The 19,839-nt window shown below is 38.8% G+C and overlaps 1 protein-coding gene across 4 annotated transcripts; it reads right to left on the bottom strand.

Moving 5' to 3' along the window:
- Positions 1–329: 329 nt before the first annotated feature.
- On the bottom strand, positions 330–19,087 carry LOC121260670 (intermediate cleaving peptidase 55, mitochondrial). 4 transcript variants are annotated; one of them, XM_041162617.1, is made up of 14 exons: positions 18,809–19,080; positions 17,098–17,172; positions 16,654–16,917; positions 16,170–16,262; positions 15,190–15,396; positions 8,973–9,076; positions 8,706–8,772; positions 6,969–7,076; positions 3,672–3,764; positions 3,149–3,239; positions 2,827–2,897; positions 2,281–2,336; positions 1,578–1,638; positions 330–797 (listed from the first exon to the last, which is right to left on the bottom strand). In XM_041162617.1, the coding sequence occupies exons 1-14, from the start codon at positions 18,854–18,856 to the stop codon at positions 681–683; spliced, it is 1,455 nt and encodes a 484-aa protein (XP_041018551.1). In that variant the 5' UTR covers positions 18,857–19,080; the 3' UTR covers positions 330–680. The 4 variants fall into 4 exon arrangements, 1 of the variants encoding a protein (XP_041018551.1); XR_005939766.1 differs by having other exon boundaries at positions 717–797; positions 2,832–2,897; positions 18,809–19,085; XR_005939768.1 differs by lacking the exon at positions 330–797 and having other exon boundaries at positions 2,832–2,897; positions 3,139–3,239; positions 18,809–19,087.
- Positions 19,088–19,839: the final 752 nt, after the last annotated feature.

Below are 19,839 nucleotides of genomic sequence, written 5' to 3'. Positions count from 1 at the left end.
AAATAATTAGGCTAAACCGGTTCGGAAAAAATGATGTTTGTTTGAAAGTTTAAAAAAGTTGTAATAATTAAGCAATGATTAGATAAAAAAAAATTGAAGATTTGAAATTGAATATTGTTTGTTTTCGTAGTGTTTAGATATTGAGATGAGATAAGATAGGATGAGATGGAAGCATCTCTCTATCCAAACCAGTTAAAGTGAGTTTAAGATGCAATCCAATATTAGATTGTTGTGGAGCACGCTTTATAAGAATCCAAGAAACAAGAATGGATATGAAAGAGCTAAAAAATATGAACAACATGAAAACAAGATTGTAGGGATGTTCTCTCTTGCCGCAAAAATTCTTACTACTTATACCTAGAATGGATAAAATGTAAAAAATATACAGGCTATCTGGATGGAGAAAATAAAGGACTGACATTGTACCACACCCCCATTTACCATCTATGAAAAACAATGAATCAAAGCGTTAATGAGTAAAATAGCTTGAAATTTTGTTACAGAAGAATAAGACTACATGTTAAACCCAATTGATGCATAATTTGTAAAGGAAAATCTCGATGAGGATAATCTTTCACCCCACCTAGCTTTCCAAATGAAACCAATTCGTCGGAAAAAGCGTTAACATTGATTTCCTCTGCCGGTCAATGACATTCTTGGCTCTTGAATTAACAACATGATTATCGACTGGATGCAGCTCTGAGGTTGTTATGGCTCTCCATCCCCAGTCCATGACAAAAGTTGTTCAGCAATGATTCAATGTGTTTAACTTCTTTCGGCATTGATGCGGTAAGGACCTGATACAAACACAATTGTTCAGCAGTGAAAGAAAGAAATTGCTCAGCAATGATTCAATGTGTTTAAAAACAAGTCCTGATTTGGTGGGGAAAAGGGTGAACGGATCTGATTTGAAAATCAGAGGAAGCACAGGAAGTTGATTGATAAAATTAGGAATCTAGAAAATATCTTGAAAATGGGCCAAAATACGGGGGGGTATTTGTCCAATATTTACACTAAAGTTGATCATCAGCCAATGATCAATGTGATCTTCTTTAATGTAGATAAAGATACATAGGAGGCACATCAAAAGACTAATGAAAGAGAAAAGGCCAAGCCAAAAATGTCCCACCAACATTATAGTGAGATCCATACATTGCTTATCAACTCGATCATGCTACAACTAATATAGTAAAATGCCAGGAAAATGATGTTCTCATTAATGATTAGTTGTTACAACAACTGCCACTTTTCTGTTATTCTAATTAATTTTATCCAATTATCAAGGTATTACATGATATGCTATAACAACCATCAAGGCGGTAGTTTAGTATAAAACAGTCAAAGATGCAACTGCGATGAATAAAGAATCTTTATATTTTACTTTTGAAAAAAAAATTATAAGGCTCAGAAGGACTGAAAATAACAAATATCATCAAGGAGGAAGTAAATAACAAAAGTTAACACGAATTTAAATCTAACTTAATAAAATTTTTCTAGTCTTGGCTTTTGCCTTGTTACTAGTCTTAATAAATTTTTTCTTATTCATCAAAAAAAGAAAAAAAAAATCTGACTTATACCTCATAGCCAGTCTCTGTAATAAGGACCTCATCCTCAATCCTTATCCCAATGCCTCGATAGCTGCATTAGACATTCTCAGTCAGCATAGTTTATCAGAACATTTGATACCAAGAAACTAGAAACAAATGGTTTTGTGCTATCACTTTCCAGGAAGAGGTATCTAATGAAGTCACAGATCTAATATTCGGGACCAGAATTGGATATTAAGTATACCACGTAACGAAAAAGATGGGGAGCTAACTGCAATGACAGTAAAAGCAACTGATTGGCAATGACGTACATAAATCACGAACGATATTAAGAAATGTAAAAAGCAAGTGGCAAGCTATCTAATTCCCAAGATTCCAAATAACGAGGGAATTAAAATTCAATTGCTAATGTGTTAATAAGTAATAAGGTTGAGAAATTAAAGCGGTTACTCCTATATCAGGACCTCCCCACTCGATTTACCATAGGGGCATGCCACTGCACGTCACTAGAGGGGAAAAGAGGAAAAGAAACATAAGATGTTCAAGAAGTCAGTTTCTTTCATAAAGAAATTTCTGTGGGAACTGAAACGGGTGGGTAAAACCCCTTGAATTTGCACTGATTGAGCAACCAAGGCAACAGGCATAAACTGTCCTAAAAATCAAGCTCATAAGAGGTGTCAATAGGTACGAAGACCAAGTAAAACATAACTATATAATGAAGTTCAAGAAGTACCTCTCTGGACCATCGAAAATAGATGGGATGTAGATTCCGGGTTCAATTGTTATCACCTACCCAAAGCAAAAAAACACATTGTAGTAAACAAATCAAAGTAGTTATGCAACAGAAATATAAGTAGCCACAGAAAAAATTCCAGCACACTTGCATTCAGGCTTTATATCTGATTTAATGGCTTTTGTATCACGTGTTATCAAAAATCATAAGAGGCATACATAATTTCATTGGATTTCTCATTTTTCCAAAGGGAAATGCACCCCAGGAAAGGGAGGGTTGCTGAAACCTATAACTTGATATTGGTTTGACTGCTGAAATGAAGAAAAACAAATTGTGCAAGGGTGTAAAGTCCCAGTAAGTAGCTGGGGGGAAAAAGAGACAATAATCCTTCTTGGCAACAATGCTAGCAAAATCTTTGTTCACCAAGCAGAAAATTTTAATATCTAAATTTACACCCCCACAAAAACGATGTGCTAACATTAAGGTATCATCGATTCACCATTTCAGCACCGAGAAAGTCAACTGTTCAACAGGGAGGCAACTTACAACGCCTGGCTTCAAAGGTCGGCAGTAGCTGATCTTAGAACAATCGTGGACATCCATTCCCAGATAATGACCTGGACAACAAATTAATTACAGACGCAATTTAGTACTAATTATCTTCGTAAGTAACCAATTTTTAAATTTGAGAAACTAGCAGATTTGGAATACAATGGATTGAGCATCAACTGAGAAATCATAATGCTAAGTCTACACCTTTTTGTGAGTAAGAGTTGCCAAAATGTTAAAAGAAAAAGGGGGTGACCGCCCCCCGGGGGGGTGGGGAGAGAGAGAGAGAGAGATTCTGTCAAGAGATACATAGAGGAACCTATAGAAGTTGGGTTCAGCTGATGGTAGGATCTGCTTCCTTCATCTTTCAAAATTCCAATCTCCTTGAGTCCTTTGCGCAGCATTTCGACCTATGCAAGCATGCAGTTCTTCAAGGATTACATCATTACAATTTAACATGACTTCAAGCAGTCAGTAGATAAAAGACAAGACTATGGAGCTAATTCAAGCAACTGAAATGGAAAATCCATACTGCCACAAAAAGAAGTTCCAACAGGAAATTCCCTTGCCAATGAAATATAGTGATGACTATAATCATCATCCTGATAATATTTTGCATCAACTGGATAGTAGTTTAATAGGTAAAATGTTTATAAATATCAAAATATAACACAATAAGGTGCCTTCATGACAAATAATGTGATGAAGTTAGTCAAATAAGTTATCGTAGATACTTAAAAAAAAAGTTATCGTAGTTGTAGATGACATGTTATTCTTTTCTAAAGACAGATGATGCAAGGAATTACTGGTCAGGAAAATACAATTCAGATTCAAGATCATACAGAATAATTGTGTATTTGCCGTATGGTAGCACCAGGTTTGCAAAGCTTCATACATTCCTTACTTGTTTGCATTATAAGATCATAAAGCTCGTCCTGAAATAAACACATTGCAGGTACAAGGGGTTGTTAGAACAGGAAATTAAGATATTAAAAAAAAAAAAAAAAAACCCCTTGGTATGATATACAAAGACTCAAAAAAGTAAGCTGATAGCACTGATTACTTAAATATAATCAAGGGTTTCAAAGCAGGTAGCTTGCTGCCTTGAAATTCACTTTGCTATTTCTACGCATGGGGAAAGCTTGATCAATCAGCTGCTGTCACGCCATTTTCAGTCCCTTGTGGCTGCCCTAAAATCTCTCGTATTCTTTTTGCAGATGACTTACTTTTGTTTACAAATGGATCAAAGAGGAGTCTATCGTTCTTAATGGCTTTTATTACAGCCTATGAAGCAGATTAGGTCAGAAGATCAATCCACAAAAGAGCACTTTTTTAGAGAACCAATCCATGTTAAGGGCAAGGAGGCAAATTGTAGCAGCCGTAACTTCCTTTGCTGAGGGTTCTTTTCCAACCACATATTTGGGAGCTCCTCTAACTTATGGTAAAATCCACTCTTGTTGTTTTGAACCTAGCATTGCTAAAGTAAAGAAATAGGAAGCTGGTTGGAACGGTCGTTTACTGTCAGCAGGTGGTTAACTCACCCTATAAAATCTGTTTTAACCTCCATCCCTATCCATGCTTTATCTGTATTGTCTCCTCCAAAAAAATCATTGATCCACTTCACAAAACTTTCTTGCATTTCTTTTGGGGGGATTTTGAAGGCCATGGTAGGAGAAAATGTATAGCCTGGCATAAAATTTGTAGACCAATTTCAGAAGGAGGGCTGGGGATACGGAGCTTATATGACACTTTGCAAGCCCTGCAGGGTAAGATGGCTTGGAGGGCAGTGAGCTTTGATTCTCCTTGGTCGATGTTCATATATAAAAAATACTTGCATAATGAACCCTCATTAAAGACAGTTTTACCAAAAGCTTTAGCTCTCCCCCATTTGGAAATCTATATGCAAGTTCCATCCAATCATCCATAAGGAAAGTCAATGGAAGATTAGGGAAGGTTCACTCAATTTCTGGTCTGAAAACTGGGATGGCAAAGGGTCTTTACAGAGCAGAAACTTTCTTGTAACTTCTCCCAAGTTACAAATTAAAGACCTATGTTCTTTCTCAGGTTGGAAACATACTACGAATGGGGAGTTTACCTCTAAATCTGCATGGGAGCTATTGACACAACATTATCCTCCCTTTTCTTGGTCTAGTTCTATTTGGAATTCATACTTGCCTCTGAAAATCAGCATCTTCCTTTGGAAGTTGGCACAAGCCGCACAATGGGGTGGCTTTAGATTCCAATATTCAGAGTGTTGGCATTCCTTTGGTATCAAAATGTGACTGCTGTGAGGGCGGGGGGACTGAAACTGCTGTTCATCTTTTTCATGATGGCCAACTTGCTAAAGGTGTATGGTCTTACTTCTCTAATCTGGTCAGGGTATTTTCTATTTCCTCCTATAGCAAAGGTAAATTCTCTTCTTGGAGGACTTATTTTAAAGGAGCTAATCATTTACAATTTTTAGCTCAGTTAATTCCTGCTTTGATCATATGGGAGCTCTGTTTAGCCAGGAACTCCTCTAGATTTGAAGGTGCTGCTAGGTCTTTAGATATGTTTGTTTCAAAGTCCACCGTTGGGTATGGGAATTGAACCCTTTCCTAAATCCTATTACTGTTATGCCAACAACAGATGCAGCTACAGTTTCCTCCTTTCAGATTCAGCAGCATCCAGTTAAAATGCCCAAACCGTTTCATGTTAAATGGAATCCTCCTTTTGGTCGCTTTAAACTTAACATTGATGGAGCATCAAAAGGGAATCCCGATACTGCTAGTTGTGGGGGAGTCTTACGATCTCACAATGGCAGTTTCATTTTTGGATTCTCTCATAAGTTGGGCCACGGTACTAATATTTTCGCTGAGACATCGGCTTTGAGAATTGGTTTATTGACATGTTATCAGTGGCAAATATATGATCTTCTTGTTGAAACAGATTCATTAATGGTTGTTAAATGGATTCAACAACGCAAACACTTGGTCATATTTTGAACTATGGGAAGACATTCTTCTCTTGAATCAAGCTCTACATGTTGAGATTGCTCATACCTTCCATGAAGGCAACTCTCTTTCTGATCGTTTTGCCAATCTTGGTGCAATGGGTATTGATGGTTTTTTTAGTCTGTTTCTCAGCTTCCATTACATCGATAAGAATGGTTTGCTCCAATTCCGACATTGATATAACTTCTCTTAACTAGTTACACTTTATTTGATGGTCTTACTGCTTTGTCTTTAGTTCATATAGGGTAATGTTTTGCAACGGTTTTGTTTTTGGTTTTCTTGTATACAGTTTACCTCCGCCAAAAAATGAGGGTAGATAAATAAAATTAGGGTATCGTACTCTTTATTAAAAAAATGGGGAAAGCTCGATCACTAAATTATTAATGAATGTTCATAATAAGGTATCACTAATGCGATTCGTATGCACATAAACACATTTTTTGTGTGCGTGTATATAACATCCTAGACAGGCAGGCTACAGGTCTCAACGCCATCAAATCCTTCAGGAAAATACCTTTATTTTCATTTGTCATGAGGAGTGTATTTGTGTACGCACACAAAGTATGTCTTATTCTTATATTATAGCTCAAACACATTTTAGCTGGAGTCACAATTAGTATGTTATTATCTACCTATAAAAAAAAAAAACAATTAGTATGTTATATTTTCCTGCCAAGCATGCTTATTATGAAACTTAGCAATCCTATAAGCTTAGCAAGCCCTGTCTTTATGTATTGCACTACATCCAAGATTATAAATGCATGATACCAGCCTTTTTCTGCCTTACAGTGTAAATGAGTATATTACTGGCTTTTATATACATCAAAATGTTGAAAACAACAATTGATTGAAGTCAATTGATTACATAATGCCCAACCATGACAAAAGGCCCCACATGCAATTTGGTGTTTATGGAAATTCATGTAAACCTAGATTTCAAAAAATTTTCAGTAATAATCATTTTGTCTCAGAAATCATATGAAATCTAGATGAAACAAGCACCATAACAAAATTACATACCAGTTGGAATTTTATGCATAAGATGAGGAAAATATATACTCTCAAGCCTTATTGTTTATCAGATAGTGGAACAACATTCAATGCAGCATCTATAGCATAAGATGAAAAAATTCCAATGGCACATACTTGAGTAGAAGAAAAGCTACCACAGGGTGGCCAGGTACGAGTAAGATCACTGGCATAACCATGCAATTCACATCCAACATCCATCAAAACAAGCTCGCCTTCTTTAATCTGCAAAATAAAGTATCACTATTACAATCATGATTGTCCTTGTACAATAAGACTATTGACCATTACAATTTAGCTTCCCGTCATATTCCTTCTGTATGGACTACATTGAAACCATCAGCTTTTCCATTCAAATTACAGAAATTGTGCACATGACTTGCATTTTTTCAATTAACCAATAATGGTTTCTGATAAATAATAAAATTTCGTCACAAAGCGCAAAAGGCGCAATCTTAGTACACAAGAAAGTTACAAGAGAAAATATCTACAAAGAGAAAAAGCTACAAGAAAATCATGAAAGTTAAGTCCATCAAAGTCTTTAGAAGCTGTCCAAAGGATGAGTATTGAGAAAGAAATTTTTTAGTTCCTCCAACATCTGTTCATGGTCCTCAAAATTTTAGCATTCCTTTCCCTCCAATATACCATATAAAACAAGTGGGAATCATCTTACACACTGCTGCAATCGTGCACTGCCAGCTAACCATCTGCAGGAGTTAAAAAGGTTCACGATTCTCGTAGGCATGACCAATGCCAAGCCAACCCTACTACAAAAGTCACTACAGAAAGCACTGCTCACTCCACTTACACATGCAACACCAATCAATCATGACAACATTTTTTTCCTTAGATTATCCATGGTGAGAATCTTTCCTAGAGAAGCTGTCCAAGCAAAAAACACAGCTCTCGAAGGGACCTTAGCCAGCATTTTAACCAGTAAAATGAAAAAACTTCAACATCTATCTTACATATTAGCTGCACACTAACTTTTCTTTTATTCCTACTTAATCTTGCTCATAAGTAAGCCTTGAGGCTATTTTCTCATCTAGTTTGCCACCATATAGCTCCACCACATCATGGAGATTCACATGCATGGTCAAAGAACCCATGACCACAATACCAGACCATCTGCCATCACAGCAAAAAATCACATCCACAACCACAGTCACAATCATCACCATATAACCATAGATAAACCCGTAATCGCCTACTCACCACATAACCATTGGCAAATCCATTATTCCAATCACCGCCTCATTGCATCACCATCACAAAACCAAAGCCACTGCCAGAACAAATCCACATAAAGCACCCCCAACTAACCTCTATGCCTACCACACTGCTAAGGGTAGTGGAATCTTCCCACATGAAAAGCGAAAATTAGAAACAAAAACATCTTTAATTATTTTTTGAATGAGTTGATGAGGGAGGAAATTTACAAGAGAAGGATGACTTGAAAGCACCGAAGAAATCACTGTAACAAACATAAGGAGCAATTACTGTCACTAGCATCAATGCCAAATTCTTCACCATCGTCCTCTCCCTTACTTCATATAGCCCAAATCAAATCCCTTAATTCCTCCGCTATCACGTGGATTTTTATGATTTGACTCTTAAGTCAAAATGCAAATCACTTGTATATTTCCATTAGTTTGTATGGAAAAGCTAACCATTCAATTTAGTCCAAAACAATAACAAGGGTATTCCATAGGAAGATACACTGAAATTCTCCCAAAAATAGCCAGATTAGTCAACATTTAAATGTTTCCATCATCTTTCATCTAACTGCTTTGCTCTTCAGGAAAGTGTAGGAAGTGCAACTGTCCAGGCACCAGTTTTCATTAATGGACTTACCCTTTGATCATTTCGAGAGTAATGTATAACACTAGCATTAGGCCCACCACCAACTACAGGGTTGAACCTGGTAAGAGATTGTAAAACTTAGCAAATCATTGACAGGAACCTTTCATAAAGATATTGGAAACACAGAATATAATCCACTCTTGTTTGACAGTTTGGTCACCAATTTTAAGCATAAAAGTGGCATATACAAATGGCTCAAAAATCAAATCGTTCTTTTGGATACAAATATACTATCATCCAGAAAGGAAAGAAGCTTACGCCATTCTCTGAGCACCTCTCATTCTGCATTCATATTCAACTTTAGCCGATAGTGCAGCCTCATAAGGATATGTCTTTGAATGAAACATTGTCTGCAGAAGAGCCTACCCAAGACCAAAATTCAAGCCACATTTTAGTTTATGCAGGGAATAGTCCATTAAACATTACCAACTTGTTCATGCTTTACAGAGATAGCATCAGTATAAAGCACAGTGAGTACCTCAGTAGGATGGTGAAGAAATATATTTTAGAACGAATTAGCATAATAGAAGCACAAAAGAAGCCAACCCCCCCCCCCCCCCTCTCTCCTCTTTTGCTTTCGTGTAAATGAAAAATAAGAAATATAATGGACCCCTATCCCTCTAAGAATTAACTAGCCTTTGAACTGACTGATTGTGTGTTTAGAATGGGAAATGTTTTTGTCACCCAACCCTATCTAAAGCCATATACTGGGTTAACTAAAATAGTGCCATAACCTCAATGGTTGCCATAACCTCTTAGAAATAGTTGCAAATCAAATCATTGGGTAAACCTTTTCTATGGAGAAAACAACTTGTAGGGTCGAGAGATATAGCTCTCTGTATGTCATGAGAAAATTGATTTATTTCCAATGATTTTTTTTTTTTTTGATACGTAAGAGATAAATTTTATTAATATGAATGAAATAGGCCTAAACCATGTACACAGGAAGTATACCACAGAACACCTAAATACATTCTAAGAACGATGAATTAAAGATAAGAAGTCATGAATATTATCCCCAATTAAAACAATAGCAGAAAACCAAAGCAATAAGGTATTTAGAAAGAAATTCTTCAGCTCCACCACTGTGCGTTCCTTGTCTTCAAAAGAACGTGCATTCCTTTCCATCCAAATGCACCACATGATACACAACGGAATCATCTTCCAAACTGCTGCCACTTGATGACAGCCCTGCAATTTTCTCCAACAGCCCATCAAATCCACCACCCTCAAAGGCATTACCCAAGTGACACCAACCCTTCGAAAGATCTCATCCCACAACACCCTTGCTACGTCACAATGTAGTAATAGGTGATCCACCGATTCTCCATTCTTTTTGCACATGTAGCACCAATCTATCACTACACATCCTCTCTTCCTCAAATTGTCCGTGGTCAAGATCTTCCCAAGAGCGGCATTCTAAACAAAGAACGCAACTTTGGAAGGCACACGAGACCTCCAAATGTTCTTCCAAGGGAATGGAATATGGTCCTGTGTTATCAAAATGTTATAATACACCTGAACAGTACATAACTTATGCTCCTTAGACCTCCACTTCAAGCTATCATGCTGTGCCCTAGTAGTCCCCGAGGAATGTAATAGGCTGAAAAAGTCAGTAACCATATCTAGTTCCCAATCATGAAAATCTCTATTAAACAGAATATTCCACTGATGCGAACCATGAGAAAATATCCGCACATCAGCCACTGAAACCTCCCTATTAACTGCAAGACGATATAAAGCCGGAAAAACCCTTTCCAATGCATGATCTCCACACCACACATCCCGTCAAAAACTGATTTGGTTGCCCTCACTGGCTACAAAGCGAATATGATTTTCAAAACATATCCACCCCTTTCTTATGTACTTCCATAACCCCACTCCATACCCCTCTCTCACTTCGTTGGAACACCATCCGCCCCAAGCAACACCATATCTCGCATCTATAATTTGCTTCCAAAGCCATTTCCCCAATAGTGCTTTATTAAAGACTCTCAAGTTACAAACACCCAACCCACCATTCACAATTGGGGCACATACCGTCTTCCAACTAACCAGGTGAAATTTCTTCTCCTCCCCTAAGCCTCCCCATAAGAATGCCCTAAAAAGTTTCTCAATCTTATTCACCACCCATGCAGGCATAGGAAAAAGAGATAAGAAATACGTGGGGAGGTTAGTGAGTGTACTCTTGATAAGAGTAAGCCACCCCCCTTTTGATAAATACACCATTTTCCATCCCGCCAGCCTTTTCTCTATCTTCTCCACCACCCCATCTCATATAGCTCTACTCTTGAAAGATGCTCCTAGCGGAAGACCCAGATATTTCATTGGTAAAGAGGACACCCTGCAATCCAAAAGACTTGTTAGACTGCGGATATTAGAAACCACTCCCACCGGTACCATCTCCGATTTGCTAAGGTTCACCTTAAGCCCTAGAGTTTGGACCTGACTGCTATCCGCATCACAGAATACCAGAGTGTCATCTGCAAACAGAAGATGGGAGATGAAAAATGGGCCACCAGAGCCATTTCCCACTTTAAAACCCGATAAAAAACCCCCATCAACAGTAGTCTGCACCATCCTACTCAATGCCTCCATAACGATAACAAAGAGAAGAGGAGATAATGGATCTCCCTGTCGCAAACCCCTCGAACTATCAAAAAAACCAGCAAGGGTGCCATTAACTAGAACTGAAAATCGGGCAGTTGAAATACAATGACTCATCCAAGAAATCCACCTATTTCCAAAGCCACACCTCTGAAGCAGGTACAAGAGGAATTCCCAATTCACATGATCATAAGCCTTCTCCATGTCCAGCTTGCAGAGAATATATGGGCTTCCCTCCCGCAATGTAGCATCAAGGCTCTCATTTGCTATGAGCACTGAATCAAAAATATGTCTCCCACGAATAAAAGCATTCTGAGGCTTGGATATAATATTTTCCAACATAGGACTAAGCCGGTTAGCAAGAACCTTCGAGATAATCTTATAAACACTACTAACCAAACTTATAGGACGAAAATCCTCAATAATTGAGGCCCCGTGTTTCTTGGGGATGAGAGCAATAAATGTCACATTAAGGGATTTTTCAAACTTCTGAAAAGCGTGAAATTCACTGAACACTTGCAAGACATCACCTTTCACAACATCCCAACAAGTTTGGAAGAAACCCATTGAGAAACCATCTGGGCCTGGCGCATTATCCTTAGCCATACCAGAGATGACCTTGAAAATCTCTTCTTCTTCGAACGGTCTCTCCAAAACACTCACATATAGCGGATCAATTGCCTCAAAATAACAAAGCATCAAGCTTCGGCCTCCAATTTGTCGATTGGGTGAGAAGAGTCTCATTATAATGTACAACATGATTTTCTATTTCTGGAGGAGAGGATAACACCTGAGTACCAAAATGAAGCGACTCAATAGCATTGTTACGACGATGTGAATTAGCCACTTTGTGAAAGAACTTTGTAGACCTATCACCCTCTTTCAACCAAAGAGCTCTGGATTTTTGACGCCATGATATCTCCTCTGACAACAATACCTCCTCCGAGGCATCTCCCAATAATTCCCTACCCTCTATCTCCTGCAATTCCTCGAACAAAGAGGACTTCTGATTGTCTGTGTGACCAAAAACTTCCAAATTCTATTTTTTCAGATCTAATTTTAGAGCCTTAAGCTTACCTGCTAAAATGAAACTTGGAGTGCCACTAAACTGATACGATGCCCACCAAGCACGCACCGTCTCTACAAACCCATTCGCTGTCAGCCACATGTTCTCAAACTTGAAGTACCGGCGGCCCCTATGAATGCCCCCACAATCTAAAAGAATGGGAAAATGATCTAAATTGACTCGAGCTAACCTTTTTTGACTTACTTCTGGATAGTGGGCTTCCCATGACGGAGAGACAAGGAATCTATCCAGCTTCGACCAAGCCCGGCCGTTAGACCATGTGTACTCACCCCCCACCAAGGGAAGGTCCATAAGGTCCAGATCAAAAATGAACTCAAAGAATTCTTCCATGGCCCTAGAATGTCGATGATGCCCTGAACGTTCACTAGGAAAGCGAGTACTGTTGAAATCACCTCCCATACACCACGGCACATCCCATAAAGAGTATATACCCGCCAATTCCTCCCACAACCTTCGCCTATCACTGTCCATAATTGGACCATAACACCCTACAAAAGCCCATTCCCATCCATCACTCACATCTTTGAATAAAATCGAAACTGAGAACTCACCAACACACTCCTCGATCGCCTCAACCACTCTTTTGTCCCACATTAATAACACTCCACCTGAGGCTCCCAGTGAGGCCAAATACGACCAACCCACATGTGAGCATCCCCATAAACTACGCACAATGTTTCTATCTATGAGACTCAACTTTGTATCTTATAAACATACCACATCACCCTTCCACATCCTCAATAAGGATTTGATACGAAGACGTTTATTACTATCATTAAGTCCCCGTATGTTCCAAGATATAATCTTAGGCTTGATAAAAAGCTTAACTTGCCCCTCCCTTTCAGTCTATCCCTTCCATTACTCCCTTCCTTGACATCATAATTGATGGAACACGTTAAACGCTTAAGTTCCCTATTCTGTTTTGTTGCTGATTTCAAATGGCTAGCTTCAATTGCCACAAGAAGAGCCATAAATTGCTCTTCATAACCTCCAAAAGAAACCCCAAAAATATCTTGAAGCTCCTCTACCTTCTTAAAAATCCAATTAGATGAGCAACTCCCATAGTTAGAACTGGGAGGTAGTGTACAAAGAGGAGTAGTTGCCCCCTCCTCACCTACACTGTCCTTGGGAAGCAAAGACAGTTCCGAGCCCCCCACAGAAATTGGTTCATCACTTGAAACCAAGTTTTCAATGAAAATATCTTCCCCAGAATTATGCCCATGACAAACATCCATTTCCAGTGTTGGTAACCCATGATTCGGCAAAACAGGCTGCCCATGACAAACATCCATTTCCAGACACAATAACCCAAGATTCGGCAAAACAGGCTGCATCGGCACAGCATCTTGACCTACTATCTCCACACACAACTCAATCTGCCCACTCCCCAACACCCCTTCAAGAGACGACGACAGTATAGCCTCACTCACGGTCTCCATCACTACAGGCTCCAAAGCTAACTCACCATCCTCCAGCCCCTCCCATCGGAATGACTCAACCGGCACACCAAGGTGGTCGACGGAGGCCGGCGAAAATTTCTGTGCCGGTGGTGGTGCCAGCAAGCTACATATCGGCGCCACAAGAACCGGACTCAGTTCTTGGCCCGATATTTTGGGTGGAGCCCGAGTTAATACCCTCCAGGCCTTCATTTGGCCTGCGACCCGGCCCGTCCCTTGGCCCAACATACCCGAGTTACACGGCCCACTCTTATGGCCCGTTTCTAGACCCAGATCAACCTTCATCTCTGTCTTGCCCTTAACGCATCGTTTCAAATAACCAATTTCCTATAACACTGCTCCCACCTTTTCCTCTAAGCCAACCAACATCCTCATAAAAGTTTCCTCATTAAGCCCCAACAGCCCACTGTCTTCTCCCTCGTGTCTCTGCACAACCTCTGGGATGGCCACGTCTGACACCGCAGCACTAACGGCTCGAGGCACTGCCTTCTTATGATGCGCCTCACTGTACGACTTTACACCTCCTGTCGTCGACGATGGAGCAACACCACCATCACCTCTAATCATCTTCACGCTACTTGCCTGAGCTACAGGATGTGCACTGGTTTTCCTGCACAAAACAGAGGATGCATGGAGCTCCATTAATGTATCTCCGAAGTTTTTCCACCCCTCACCCTTCCTCCCTTCCTCCCTTCCGGCACAACAATCAAACATTTCCTCTTATCACGACCAAACTCCGAGAGAAATGAAACTGCCATAGTGATTATGTCCCTTCCTCACCATTAACACCGTGTCTCCTTTTCTACGAGTTCTCAAAAACTCATGAGCACCCCTAAACACTGCACATTCCCTCACCATAGAACCCAACCACCCCAAAACTTCATTATCTAAGGCTATGTATTTCACAACACAGTGACTACTTTCTATAATTTTCCACCACCTATCATTTTCCCTTCTAAACTTGAAAAGCTTCTGGTCGATGAAAACCTCATTGCATCTCCCCATCTATACCAACCCACAACGAAAACCCAAAGCTTCGAGTGATACGTTAATCTTCACACAGAGCCGAAGCCATTAACTAATCCCCAACCAATCAACAAGAAAAAACCAAAGGAAACAGAGAGAAAAACTCATTATTTCCAATGATTAATAGTAACTGTGGCGTGAAAAAGCGAACTAGTAAATATAATGTCATGTTGCTATCTGGTGATGTAATCTCATAGGCACTTTCTTATAATAGGTCCCTTCAATTGAAAAACAAAAATAAAACAAAACAAAATGTGCCAGCAACTGCTCATTTACCAAGTCTAAGATTAGGAAGTACCTGGCAAGCAATTGACGCTGATTCTCTCATTAACATAAGTTCTGCAGGTGATTTTATCCAACGTAACTCATGGGTGAAACTAGAGAGGTCTTCCACTTTGCCATTGTTAGCTGCCTTTTGAAAGGGCTCCAATTTCATATATGTTGGTGTGGCTGTCTGCTCATTGTGGAACAACTTGGACGATCTCCTAATTATATCGGGAAGAATCTGCAGTCAATAGAAACTAAAGAGTTAGGCCTAGTTTGGATAGTGAAACCATCTCATCTAATCATTACAACTTTCCCAAACTTCCAAACAAAATACAATAAACAATTCAACTTTTTCAAATCCCAAACAATTTTATTCAATTTTTAACTTTCATCTCAGGCCTTAATATTGTGTAAATAGGAAAAGCATATGAGCAGCTATATGGATTCCAGCCAAGGAGATGACACTAATTGAAACTTTCCTGAAGTTTAATGATAGAGTGAAGACATAGTTGATAGGTCATGCCAACTTCTGACTAAACACTTGGGAACACCAAGAATTCAATGACTGAATAATAAACTAACGACAGTATTTTCCTTCTGATACCAGTTATCAGAGTTTATATGACTGAAAGAGCTCATCAAAAGCCGAAGAAAAAAAAGGGACAACAATATCACAAGTAGTGCTAATGTTAGTTGGTCAAGTGTCACACTTGTCTTTATAAATTATGTTGATTGCTTCAAGCACAATGTAAATCAACCAATATGATGCATTTCCACAGATCCATAGATAGTAGAGGTACTTGGACAGGAAGATGCATGTCACTTTGAAAAGGAAAACAAGGGAGATAACCGATAACGTGAATTTGATGATATCTCAAATTCTCTGTCCATGATGCTTGACTTACCGTGCAAAAAACTGCATAATTAATGACTGCTACCAGAAACTATGGAATCTCTTTGTCCTCAATGCAATTCTCTAATTTTTCAACCTCGCCTTAAGACTTGACTCACCTCAGGTAATTTTCTCATTGGATATGCATTCTCAGCCTTAAACATCTTCAATGCTGCTTCGACTCCTGCAATTTCCCCTTGCCAAATAACATCCTAAATAAATAATAAAGAAAACAATTGAGTCACTACTTGAATTACTGATTTATCTATGTAGATCATACAATAACCACAATTCAAAAATATAAATATACATGCAGGTTAATGTAACCATCCTTGCTAAATGACAGCTCTCTCAGCCTTGCAGCGTGTAAACTAGTAGTAACGTCATCTATGATATATCCTGAATTGGATATACATAAAATTTACCATAAAGAATGAAGGAATAGATATATGCTTTTGGATATCACTCTAATTGCATGCCCCAGATTACATATCTAGACAACCAAAAACCAGAGAAATCTGACAACATCACTGCAGTATGTGAAATGTTACAGATCTTCAGTAGGGAGTGAAGATAGTTCTAATCATACAAGACTGAGCATACATGAGGGTCTGCTTCTGGCATGAACATGCATAAACCATACTCATGACTTAAAACTGCCACTCCACCAGGCTGTTGGCAGCCAGTAATATAGGAATAATCTGCGTCTTGTCGAAATGTGTAAGGCACAACGTCTGTCATCATCTTTACAGGGGCAGCTGCAATGATGGCCACACTCTTCTCTGGGAGAAGATCCAACAACCTTTTTCTCCTTGAGATGTATTCCTCACTGGTTATTCTGGGAGTGATCTCTCCTTCTTTTAGTAACTGAAAAAGCAAAGCAGAATCATCAAATTTATTAAGGAAAGTTAGACTCCAAAATAATGGTGTATAAAGAAATATTCCTATCCCACACAAAAGGTGGCCTCCCTGACACGCCAAGCATGGGCAGTTTGTCAGTCGGTTTGTGCACACAAATAAGCAAAAATAGATGTTAAGCAGGAGAACCTGTGGATGAGATGCAGGAGTTGGCTGTCCAATATCAACAACCTTCTTTGTACAATAGGCACGGCAACCTGTAGCCTGCAAATTCAACTCATAGAACAAAGTTATACCAAATCTAAGATTAACGTAAGCGCTATTTATTTTACATTTTTCCTAACAGAGAAATTTACATCAATTATGTGAGTTCTCCACTAGTGAGGATGCACTGTGAAAGGGGGGAAACCTCGAATCTTCATGTCAAAAAAGAAACTTGAAAATAAAAAGAGGGGAGTTACAATTTACGAAAGCAGGGGGGGAATTATAACAGAATGTTGTTACTATCACTATCAGATTCAAGAGGATCCCTCACCGATTAGTAGATGATCAAAACTTTATCTCTTGTACAAGAATGGCATACAAACTACACTACCGTGCAAAGGCCACAAACTGAAGTCCAGCAAAAACCAGAATTAAAATTTGACCATATGTTTTTCTCACCCAACCAAAGAAAACTTTCAGAAGTCGATTTAACTTTCTCTCAAGCTCTTGTCAAGCCTTAGACTGTTATGAGGTGGCTTGAATTCAGATTGAACAGTGCATGTGTCGTAGGTTCGCTCAAGCGGAGGTTCACTCAGCTCAAGCGAATTCAGACAGAGAGCTTCGTTCGACATTCGCTCGACACTCAGCTCGAGCGAATTCAGACAGAGAGCTTCGCTCAAGTATCGCTCGACATTCAGCTCGAGCAATATCCAAGTCAGAGAACTTCGCTCGACCCTCGCTCGACACCCAGCTCGAGCGAGTTCAGGCAGAGAGCTTCGCTCGACTCTCGCACAACTGTTGGCTTGAGCGAAGTGCAGAATATCTACGTTCGCTCGACACTCGCTCGACGTTCGCTCGAGCCAATGTTCACAAAAGTGAATTCTCACTTTTCTTATAAATATCAAACGGCGCCCACTTCTTGCCTAAGGACTTCAGAATACATTTTTGTCTTGTTTTAAGTGTTTTCTTGAGAGAGAAGTCTAGAGTGAGTTTTGAGAGATAACTTCGTAGTGAAGTTTTGTTGTATTCATTTGTACTCCATCTCTGTTGATAGTGAAATCTTCGATACCGACCCCACCAGTGGACGTAGGCTCATTTTGAGTCGAACCACTTAATTTTTGGTGTTCTTTCTGTGTGATTGTCATCAATTTCTTTCGTTTAGTTCCGCTACTATACTTTGAGTTAGTCTTAACTACAGTTATTCCCAACATAGACCAAAAGCTACAAGGTAGTTCGTCACCAACAATTTTAAGCTCTAGTTCACAATACACGATACTCGAATAAATGGCCTATTTGAGTAGTATCCTCGTGATATTTGATCCGAATATTAAAAAAACTCGCGGCAAACATTGTTTTTTTATCCGCACCGGGTGTCCGACAATCCGGTGCGTCCGACCATAGTGTCCCGACTAATCCCAGGGTGAGGCAAACCTAAAACCCGGCTTACAATGGTGACTACCGATTTCAAGAACTCTTCATGAAAATTCATTTAGAACAGAAGTTTACTGTAAACCGACTCTGAGACTATTAGAAGCTTCAGCTCAATACAGATGGGATAATTTGAGAAACTGTGGACGATTTGAGAGATTCCCACGTCATAATTCAATCCAAAAATTATAGAATACCCTATAAAATCTCAAAAAGAAACAAAAGATACACATACGAGAACGAACGTTTATGTTTTCGAAGTACATACTTGTTTGAACGAGATTCTCTGCAGTAGTTTTCTTACGAGAATCTGCATTTTGTCACTTATGGCTCCTTTTTGTTTTTCTTCTGCTCTTCTCTTCCTTAATTTCTGTCCGTACAAACTGTCAAACTCGGTATCACCGAGATTTTCAGTTTAGGGGTTAAGGGTTCGAAAAAAGTTCTCGACTTTAGGTGGGGGAGAACAGAACAACGGCGCGCGCTTCTTTTCCAAGTCCAAAACTGTGATTGTTTGTCATACGACACACGAACGGGCTGGCCTGGGCCTGCGTCGGCTCAAGCACAAGGGCTGAAAAAGAAACGACATTTGGTGCAAAACTACATGTAGGCAAGCTGACTTTTATTTTTCTTTTTTGTTTGGATAGAAGAAGAAATAAAAATCTATTTAAATATTTTATTGACATATATAATAGATTTATGCTATATACAATTTTTATATATTTTTTATACACTTTATTGATGTGATTGATTAAAATAATTATTTTATATTAAAAAAATATAAGACGGCTAATCACATTAATAAAGTGCATAATGAATACGTAAAAATTGCTTTGTATATAATATATTCCTGATGTAGAAATAAATATGTTACAATACTTAGTAGGAAAAAATATTGATTTTTTTTATTATTTTGATTATATGTCCCGAATCCCACAATAATTTGTAAGCAATAAAACTCATAGATAGTTAACAAAATAACTAAACACGATCATTGTAACAGCCTATTCGTTTGGACGGGTGCAGGAAGGCCACGTATTGTTATAAAATGTGTTGTGAAAATATGTTGCAGGTATATCACTACTCATAAGCTATATGACAGTCGAACAACATGCGTACGGACGGGTGCAAAAGACAGGTATGTTCTAGCATTTCTCTATGTTCTTACTTCTAAGAGTAGTTTTGTCAGAGCTGGAATGTCTCAAGTAGGAGAAAAAAAGACCAATGAATTATGTTATGCCTGCGTCATTTATTATTGACCGTAAATTAATATTAAAATTGTTTGAATATTGAGTTGAAGTT

This window comes from Juglans microcarpa x Juglans regia, chromosome 4D (genome assembly GCF_004785595.1).
Source record: "Juglans microcarpa x Juglans regia isolate MS1-56 chromosome 4D, Jm3101_v1.0, whole genome shotgun sequence".
Taxonomy (NCBI): domain Eukaryota; kingdom Viridiplantae; phylum Streptophyta; class Magnoliopsida; order Fagales; family Juglandaceae; genus Juglans; species Juglans microcarpa x Juglans regia.
The sequence above is the reverse complement of the archived record's forward strand: the minus strand, read 5'-3'. Positions and strand labels throughout refer to the sequence as shown.